We start from the raw sequence: 10,833 nt of genomic DNA, 5'->3' as shown, positions 1-10,833 counted from the left end.
CTAGACATAGGCTTCAACATAAAAAGACCAAGTTTTGCGATATTTTCTTAAAATATCAAGAGCTATCTAAAGAACCACTGAACCAATACTAGGCTTGTTTGTACTCATTTTAATGCATTTTTCATGCTGATTCCAAATATGGTAAAGAAAAATTACAATTCTGAATTTTTCTAAATTTTGAATTTTATTTAAAAAAAATTGTTGTCTGCAGTCGACACCCATGTGGAGAGAGTTAATAGAGGCACTTTTGTTTCCTTGTCAGTTTTGTGTGAGTGTACTTTCAACAATATTCAATATCTTAACTGGCATTTGAAGGCCAAAATAATATCAAATTTGATACTATATAGGGAAGAGTTTTGTAAGAGGCAAATTATACTTAAGAGAGATATGGCAAGAGGGGGAGAAGGAGGGAGGGAGAGAGATGTGGAAGGAGAGAGAGGAGGGAGAAAGCAAGAGAGGGGGGAGAGCAAGAGAGATGAGAGAGGAAGGGAGAGCAAGAGATAGAGAGGGGAGATAAAAGAGAGGGAGAAGGGGAGTGAAGGAGAGAGAATTTGAGAGAGAGAGTAGGACAAAAAAGGGGCATGAGGAGAGACAGACAGACAGAACCAAAGAGAGATAGATAAACCGACTCAGAGATGAAATGATGGTGTATTGTAATATTTGAAAGAATAAAAATGGAAGCCAAATGTATATTTTCCCTTAACCTCTAAATTCACTTTGACCCATTTCATTTTTTGCCATTCACACATGCTCTGCGTGCTAGCCACAGGCTTCAACATTAAAAGTCCCAAGTTTTGAGATATTTTCTCAAAATATCTAGAGCCACTTAACCAATATTAGGCTTGTTTGTGCTCATTTTAATGCATTTGTCATACTGATTCCAAATATGGTTGTGAAAATGTACAATATTTTAAGAAAATTTGAAACTTGTCGTATGCAGTCGACACCCACGTTGAGAGAGTTAAATATCTAACCAGTTACAGACCCTAATGATGCCAACGTAATCATAGACATAAAACATTGGGGTTAGAGCCCTCAATGTTATTGCGACAATCATCAGCCAGCTGTAGCACGGCTAGCTGCAGTGACATCATCTTAGTAGCAGTATCTTATAGTAGAAAACTCCCTATTACACACAGCCAGTCTGCTTGCATGCTGCATGCTCTACCGAGCCTGGCTAGCTCACAGGAGCAGCAGCCACATCATTTTGTTGCGGTACTATTATAGCAGGATTGTGTCGATGTGATTCGTCACAAGTTGTGCACGCATACAATACCACGAAGCGGAGTGGTGCGTGTGTGTTCTTCCGGAGAAATAGATTGAACCGATTCTGGTTGTGGTGTGTTTATTAAACTACATATTGGATGTTAGATTTGGCACGCAATGGGTTATTCCATTTAAAATCCACACTATCCCTGTGGAAGATTTAGCTAAAGGCTTCCACAGAGGGCGTATGAGTTTCAACTAGAATAGACAATTGTGTATCTTCCATTTGAAATACTCACTCCAGTTGTGGAAAATGAAGGTAAAGCTATATACAGGGGGAGTGTGAGTTTCAAAATGATTAACCCTGATCAAATACATTTGAAAAACATACTCCCTGTGTGGAAAATATTTCCAAAATCTTCCACAGGGGGAGTGTGGATTTTAACTAGAATGAAATGAGCGGCATATTAGAGAGTATCTTGATTTCACATACTAGATATGTTGGCTGGTTGTTTTTTTTGGCTATTTGAGATGGCTGCCGTTTTTATCACCAATTTCCAATCGATTTGGACGTCATTGTGACAGTCTCGTTTCAGAATTTATTTAATTGACCTTGTATTTGCACTGTGTAGTATAAATGGCGTTTTTGGAAGGGAAAAGGTGTGTTTTATTGGTGATCACTCATGCGGATGAATGTAGTGCTGGAGTAATTAACTATTAATCAAATAATAGAAATGACAAAGTCTACTTGCGCTAGCCCGTGGCACAGTTTCATTTAATTGCTCGTAACAATTGTATTAATATACTGTTTCACTTTATTTATATATCCAAGCATTGCATGGCTCGTGATTGATGGGAGTAATGAACTTATAATTATATGATAAATGTATGCATGTTAACATTAATGATTTGTCTTTAATTGGTGACTTTTTGAGAGGATGATATCTGTAATGAAACTGGTGTTAGTATGTTAATGCATTATGTTTTCAAAATTGTGTACTGTTATTTCCAGGTATTATCAAACCCCATGAGGATATTTATTTTCCATATAGTAAAACAATTTTGTTAAAAAATAATATAAATTATTATTAAGGAAGAAAAACACAGTGACATCACATAAACAACACCCAAATTGATAAATACATCCCAAAACTGAATGTGTCATGTCTGTTGACAAGTATATCCACTCTGAATTCCCCTTTTCAAAAAATGAAATGATCCATCTAATGATGAAGTTTTAAAGTATTAAGCATCCCCCCTCTGTGATAATGAATGAATCCAGACAGCTAGTGATGCAGTATGGATGCATAGAGGAGAAGGCCACACCCCTCCATCCCAGTTTCACTCAATCACAATACAGCTACGCAGAAAGAAAAGTGGCCAGCTTATATATATATAAGTACACTGCAAAAACTCACTTACATAGATTTCAAAATGCTCTGGCTACTCTATGTGAGATAGTGAGGACATATTACAAGTGGTGTTATCGTATCTGCCACAGAATCTTTCCCGGGAGCTTACGATCATTAGCGTTTTACAAGGAGTATCATTTATTTTCTTCTAACGAGTTGGAAGGCTGGTGACTGAGAATGGCAGGCTGAGATGGTCTTGATAACTTTCAGCGATCTGTGGGGTACTCGTCTTATTAAGAGAATTGTTTGACGTATCTGCGGATGGTTAGTACATCATTTTGATATCGGAGACGGGATCGGTGAGTTCTTATTTGGATTGGTTGGTGTAATTTAGTGGAGATCGGAGGATCACAAAATGTGACTGTTTATGTCGGGAAACGAATGTGTCACAGTGATCGTCATTAACAGTGGTGACTTGTAAATAGACGTTTTCCCACAAACATCATCCACCATGCTGACAACAACAGCATACGCCGGGGACCCACATCTGCTGTTAAATTGCAGCGTGGTGGAAACGGAAGAATGCTTTCCACAGGACAACTTCCAGGCCAACGTGGCCAAGTATTTTCCACCTGCCATCGGTGTGGTCAGCGGTCTCGGACTGCTTTTCAATGGTTTCATCATTGCAGTGCTGTTGCGCTTCAGCAATATGAAGACGTTAGCCAACACCTTCATATTGAACCTAGCCTTAGCGGACTTTCTCTTCATGTTCTCCTTCATTTTCCTAGGCCACCAAATGGCATTCAGCGAGTGGATCTTTGGCCCGTACCTGTGCAGGATAATAGTACCGTACGACGCCATGACGCAATTTACAATCATTTTCTTTCTGTCGATAATGAGCATCGATCGTTACTTTGCAATCTGCCTGCCATTCCAGTCGATGAGTTTCCGGACTTTGAAAAGCGCACGTATTGTCAGCGTGTTAGTGTGGGTGATCGCTATACTGACAGTTTTACCCGTGTGGATGTTCTCGAGAGAAGTCGAGGCTCCGTTTTTTGATAACGCCACCAACACCACTATATTTGCGCGTGTATGTATGGCGGGAGTATCGCCAAATCCCGAAGCGGACACTCGATGGTGGATTATTTACACAATGCTCATCGGCTTTTGCATACCACTCAGCATAATCTGCATATGTTATTTACTGATAATGTACAATCTCTTAAATACACCTGTACAGATCGCTAAGAACACAACGCGAAAAGCTGCTAGGAGGGTGGCCATCTTGGTAATCAGCGTCGTTATAGTATTTATATTATGTTTTCTTCCGTTTTACGTGGTTCAGCTGATTCTGGGTAACTATGGTGAAGCTAAGACTCCCAAATACATGCTTATCATTTATTCCGTTTCGTGGTTCTTAATGTACTCCCACAGTATCATCAACCCCATTGTGTACACGCTTGTCGGCGAGAACTTCCGTCAAAATCTCTTGCGCATTTGCAGACCTCGTAGGAAGTATGGTAACGCCACCCGCCAGAGTAGCATGAGGACTTCTGTGTCTGCTGCTGCGAGAACTTCGCAATTCTGTGCGATCAAACTACGGGACTCCAGAAACGGGCACTAAGTTACCGATTAACGGGCAACATGGACAGCAGCAAAAGGCTTACAACGGTTATGTGTATTTAGCACCGACTGCGAAAACCGTTGCCAAAGAGGATCCAGTGTAGAAGCCTGAAAAAAAGTAACTCAATGTTTGTTTTATGGACAATACTGTCCTGATGTCATTGATATATATATTTAAGAATCAAGATAGTGTGATCAAAAATAGTACATTATAAAAATAAAATAACATAGAAATGTGAAGTTATTTATGAAAATGTACCGATAAAAGTACCGATTTGTATCAGATGAACGGATTGTTTGTATAATGGAGAAGTTTATTATTGTAAACATATTTTCAAAGTATTTTTCCTACTAAGATGTGTATGGTGCTTCAAAGCAATGTTTGCTTGGTATATGGCAAATGCTGTAAAAGTGGTTATTTTTGGGGAACCTTTATTTTCATGCTCTTTGCACTCAATGCAGCCACTGTAAAAATAAACAAGCAAATATATTCTTTTGGGTACAGGTATACCACCTATGTAAGACAATTAAAGTAGCAAATTTAAAAAACAGCAAAGAAGTTCAAAATCGAAAAATGACACCCGCAAAAATTGACACTTTTACAGTACATTAACAATGCGATAGAATAAAGTTGACCACACTTAGTTCTTTATGTGTGGATATTGAATGTGTTAACTATCCCAAGAACTTCTGAACCAATACTAGTCTTTCTGAATGCACTCATGCTGATACAAATATGGTCATGTCATGTTGAAATTGTTCAATTGTTGAAACAAATATGTATCCTGTCGTTTGCAGTTAACATCTACATCAAAATACAACTTTATTCCATCGCAGAGTTGATTTCTGGGAACAATTTTATAGTCCCTGTGAATGTATTGCTGCACATGTAACGGGAGACTGTTGTTTGTAGCATTATGATGTAAGAGCTGTTAGCAGGAAATCGTATAATCTGTGCAATTTTGTACTGAATTATCTTGGGTGTACTATTTAAATGATGTAAGGTCTAGATAGCAAACACACAAAAAAAAACCAATTAGCAACAAACAAACAAACAATAACAAACAAACATGAACAGTAACTAACAACAAATAAACAACAATAAACAAACATAATCAACAACAAACAAAAACAACAAGCAAACAAACAACAAGCAAACAGAAACAACTACCAAATGAACAAAAACAACAACTTCACTTGGCTATTAATATGTTATTCATACAATTCACCTTTTCGGTAAATCCCATAACCCTTTGCGAGTACACCTGAGAACTCGTCATACTGCGTCGCCCCGATGCGCACATCGTTTATCGAACATCGTTACTGCGCATTACAAGTCGGTGTGACGTCAAATGACGAGTTCTCAGGTGTACTCGCAAAGGGTTATGGGATTTACCGAAAAGGTGAATTATCCATATCATTAGAGTGATGATAAAATTATATTGCTATTGTATAAAGTAAATTGTTCAATTCTTCCATTAGTACATGGTACTATGTGGTGATATTTGAGTTAGCATTTTGTTTTGCTACAACCAATGATTTTGGCATCCTTATACCCCCAATGATAAAACTAGAATTGGTTCCATTTTTTCTATGCCCCTATGCTTCCCACAAGAGGTCAACGGTCATAATGGGGCCAAAATGTAAAACTTGTTGTATTATTATTAATTAATATACTAGTACCTCAAATTTTCCTCTCATTGCCAGGAATAAAAAAGTCAATTGTAACTAATATTGCAGTAGTGTGTTTAGTTCAGGAGTTATAATGTAAATTAGGTCAAATGTCAAATATCTCAAGCACAGAGGCCAACTTTTCAAAATGCACTGATTCAATCATGTCTTGTCTCAATTTAATTACTTCTCTTGACAGACGAAATAGGAAAATTATTTGTTTGAGTAATGTATAACCTCGGAATCAAATGAAATTATGGGTCAAAGGTTATGCATGTACATTACAATACAAAGCGCACCAAAATTGTAAATTTAAAAGAAATTAAGTGTATGTTTGAGATTTTGTACGTTAAAGGGAGTAATTTGAGACTAGTTTCAATGAAATCTTGACCTATGTGTTTGAAATGTTTGACATTTGACCGATTCAACCTTAGTAACTCCTGAACTAAGTACCGTAGTAAAATATGAAACAATTGACTTTTTTATTCCCTGTGATGAGAGAAACAATTTGAGATACATTACAACATGGAACTATTTTTAAGTTTTGGACCCACTGTGACCCTTGACCCCTCGTGGAAATCACAGGGGCATAGAAAAAAATGGAGTCAATCAAATTTTTCATTTTAGGGTTAAGGATGCCAAAAAACATTGGTTCCACTAATGTATCAAAAGAAAATCCCAAAACCCATAGCGCCATGTACTACAAGGTATGTGCTGTGCGCCAAGCATATGAGCATGATAAAAAACAAGAGAGATAAACAATCACACTGTGAATGCTGATTGGTTGATCAATGGTCATGATAACAAGGTGTTTGAGCCATTGGTCATCGGCGCATCAACCTCGCCTCTTCTACATGATCGATGATCACAATGAATACTTGGACTATAGAAGAATTAAAACATTTACTTTAGGCCTTACTTGAGTGTTGTTGTCAGATCAAAATTATATGGACATATACTACTGTTTGCTCATGTAATATAGCTTTTTATGTAATTTGTGGCAAGATACGGGTAAAAAGATTACAAAATAAAACATAATACTAAGTAATTGGCATTATAAAACTCATCCCTTTCCAACAAAGTATGCTAGGGATGCAAGGATTGCGGCAATAGTACGTTTTGTCTTTGTGCAAAATAATAACTCAATTATCAAATTGCTGTCCTTTGGCTTGGATAGAAACGAGCTTGTCACATAGTGTGCATTTTTAACCTAAATTTTTAATGATTTTAAATTCAAAGCTTAGGCTTCTGAGCAGTGAAAGTTTACCTATTTGTCGTACAACTTCAAAGCTTCAAAGCCAATGAAGTTTATTGATCATAGAATTGTAAATGTTACGAGTCGACCGTACTAACATTATGCATGGTCTTGTTTATTGACAAGCATTTAATCAATAGTTTTGTTGTTAAAGCATAATTGCTATGTTCCGAGTTGTCAATATTATGGATCTTGTCAACTTTGCAGATGCATCAATTTGGGCGCCATGTGCAAACTCAAATGTTGAATATCATAATAATGCTGTATTTGTTCACATGAAATTAATTACTGTATTTATTTATTCATATGCATATCATACTTGAAAGTTTATTATTTTAAAAAGTTAACTCCTACATTGCTATTATTACAAACTTCATCTTCAGCATTGCACCCCTTGAATCCTTGAATAACTTGTGGGGATGAAAGAACATGATCATGACAAAAAGGTTTTTTTAAATATTTTTATTTATAGATGTGCTACTGAAACTGAAAAATGTCAAAATGAAAGCTACGAGTAGCCACGACAGTTATAGCAATTGACACTAACAAGGCGAGTTATTGCTATACATTACAAAATAAACATGAGATTTTGATGACCAAATTGACATAATTGGTGATCGTTTTGGTATAGCGCAGTTGGACAAAATATTTTGTATGGAAAATCTCTAAAAATACATGTAATGAAATCACATGAGGAACGGGGCAGCAGACACCAAATAATATTCCTCATGCTACTCTGGCGGGTAGTGTTATCATAACTGATGAGGTCTACAAGGTTGCGCATGTCTTCAACTCATTCTTAATATTGATTATGTTGGGAAAGTAAAATTTGAGATTTTCCATTACAGGATGCCTGTCAAATGTTAGGGCTATAATGTGCAACTCAATGTTGAGATGGTTTTGCTGTGTTTCAACTCTGGTTTCAACTGATATTGTTTTGCCCAATGTCTTGCTGAAAGTGTACTGAAAGGGCACTTTTAAGTGCCCCTTCAAAAAAAACTTTAAAAACCTTTTACATAATTTCTGATTGGTCAATTACATGATCAGGTGACCAATTAAAATACAGCTTCTAAATATTTAGGCTCAATCATTTTCAGCCCTACCGCCATTCTTAACCAAGCTGCTGATTGGCTCAATAAATCATAATAATCTTCTTGTAACCAATCAGCAGGGAGTACTCATGGGCATGGGGTTAAGCATTTTTAGCCCTAACAACATTCATACCATGTTACTGATTGGCTGAATAAATCATAATAATCTTCTTGTAACCAATCAGCAGGTAGTACTCATGGGGTTAAGCCTCTTCAGCCCTACCACCATTCTTACCATGTTTCTGATTGGTCCAATAAATCATAATAGTCTTCTTGTAACCAATCAGCAGGTAGTGTTCACAGGGGCACTAATTGAAAGATAGGTTGAAATGAGAGTTGCATAGTACTTACATCATGTTTCAAATTAGCACCAAGTTGCTGTAACAAATGATTAACATGAATAGCATGTCCGGTTCTTAAAACATTTATCACGCACAGTTTGCTCATTTTCTCATCATTAAGACTGATGATAGCTCACACTCTCTTGAAACCGACAAAGGGTCACCGCATTAAAAATTGCCACTGTATTGATCATTACGGCAAATGGTGGTTGGTTTCTTCGACATGCCAAACTAAAGATTATAAATGCTGGCACTTAGTTAGGTAGCGTGAACTATACGGCCAAGGCTGATAGATTGTTCTCATTTACATTGCCGTTAATTTGTAACATACTTTGAGTGATGACCGATAATTGCAGTCAATAAGTGCCGGGGAGAGAAATGAAGACGCAAAAACAAGCAGCCTTGCACGCACATGAATGTTCCAAGTTCTTTGTCAATTGAGAAAGCAACTTTGTGAAATTCTGAATGTTTGAATTGCCTACTTGTATTTTATAAGTTATATATTATACCTAACTTATTGATTCAAACAATTTTTGGCTGATGCTGACAAACTCATACAATTCCAACAAATTGTGCTCACAATTTCATACAGAGATTGCATTGCATATTAACCGAAACTTGTTCTTTGGGACATGAATGCAGGAATGAAACTGATACGGTGCGTCAAAGCAAATTCCCTTTTCAATGGAATATCTTTTCTCTTGCATGTTTTGTTGGAGTGAATACAACATATTTTCCAGGCAATATGATTAGGACATTCACATCACCAAGTGAAGTATTATTAGCTATCTGAATGTCGGGTATCAAATACAGAACAGACACTAAAGTGGTTTCTCGTTCATGACAATTTGGAATCTGTCTGGGCATTGCACTTGAATCGAGTTTGACGATAATAGCTTTTGAGATTTATTTCAAGTAATAAAACAACATTTTGCAAATGTTTGTCATGTTCAAATTTACATGATAAGTGTAAAGCTACTTATTGCATGGATGCTTTCTTTCACAAATTGCCATGATTCCGAGATATCGCTTCAAAACCTGTCAAAATACAAAACTTCAATTTATTGGTATTTAAATTTACATATATCGGAAAGTTTGCTAAATAAAAACTGTTGCAAAGTATAATTAGTTTGATAATATTAAAATGATGATTGCAACTGGCTCCTCTCAGATGAATCAATAAATATATGTAATGACTCTCAGGAACACTCAGATTCATACAACGACACCATGTCACCTGTAGAAGCGAGTTTCAAATTTCATAATGTCAAGCAAATTAAGTTAAGATTGACACAAAGGCATTTTTCCCAATGATTCCATAGATTCATTTGAAGAAGAGTTTCTTTTGTACATGTTATCCATTATTTATACTTGGAAAAATATATCAAATTTGTCTTTAAACATTTGCTGTATTTGAGGAAAATTAATTCAAAAGTACAGAGACATGTTAATAACTTGGTGACTCTTAAGCTCTATTGCAGTGGGTTTCTTTTGTAGATGCATAAGCTATCGGATTTCATTACATTAAAGCAGCGTGCACACGGTCCCTGCGCAAGATATGCCTGAGCTATTTCTGCTATGTAGTCAAATCGGATATTCGCACAATAACTGATATTATCCCTCGCAGACACCAGATTAAGTTTCTGTGTGTACTCAATGTAATGTCTGTCGACAAATATATTGAAGTTATTAAGCTTCAAAACTCAAACAAATGAAAATGGGTAATATTGCCGGAAAGCAAGCCTTATTTAACCATTGTCTATTCGAGATTTAGAGTTTGGGTTTGTCTCTGTTCCAATTTCCCCTGCTTGGGATGCCATATGTACTTGGTGTTTATTTTTGGATGAAGTTGGAAAGGTGGAAACTTCTAGGCTTTTAGTCCCGGCTTTTAGTTCTCCTTTGAATTTCTGTGATTAGTAACTATTAAGGACACATTACATGGAGGATGATCAGAATGTGTAGTGTTAGTGTAGTTTACTTGCACTGAATTGATGCCTGCCAGAGGGGTGGGTATGTATGACATTTTATCCATCCGTCAGCAATGTTACCTGCTACTGGCTTGTGGATAGATGTATTGGCTCGTTTAAATGGGCCTATCAGTTTTGAAATGTTGGGAGCTGATCATTGCTGCAATGGTATGTTTTGTGCTGTAGAATCTTACAAAAAAGTTTCACAAACAAACAAATTGTAATCCTTCATTTGGAGGAGGGATTCAATTTGCATAATAATTAGTAAAATCATTGACGAATAGTTCATTATGACCTAATATTGACCCAATAGACCTTGATACAAAC

General features: G+C 36.6%; 1 protein-coding gene across 1 annotated transcript; it reads left to right on the top strand.

The window, feature by feature from the left end:
• Nucleotides 1–2,597: 2,597 nt before the first annotated feature.
• On the top strand, nt 2,598–5,377 carry LOC140168591 (somatostatin receptor type 5-like). The gene is given in 2 exon segments (XM_072191992.1): nt 2,598–4,134; nt 4,136–5,377. Coding segments are annotated over 2 exon segments (1,215 nt in total). The 5' UTR covers nt 2,598–3,069; the 3' UTR covers nt 4,286–5,377.
• Nucleotides 5,378–10,833: the final 5,456 nt, after the last annotated feature.

This window comes from Amphiura filiformis, chromosome 13 (assembly GCF_039555335.1).
Source record: "Amphiura filiformis chromosome 13, Afil_fr2py, whole genome shotgun sequence".
Lineage (NCBI taxonomy): Eukaryota > Metazoa > Echinodermata > Ophiuroidea > Amphilepidida > Amphiuridae > Amphiura > Amphiura filiformis.
The sequence above is the reverse complement of the archived record's forward strand: the minus strand, read 5'-3'. Positions and strand labels throughout refer to the sequence as shown.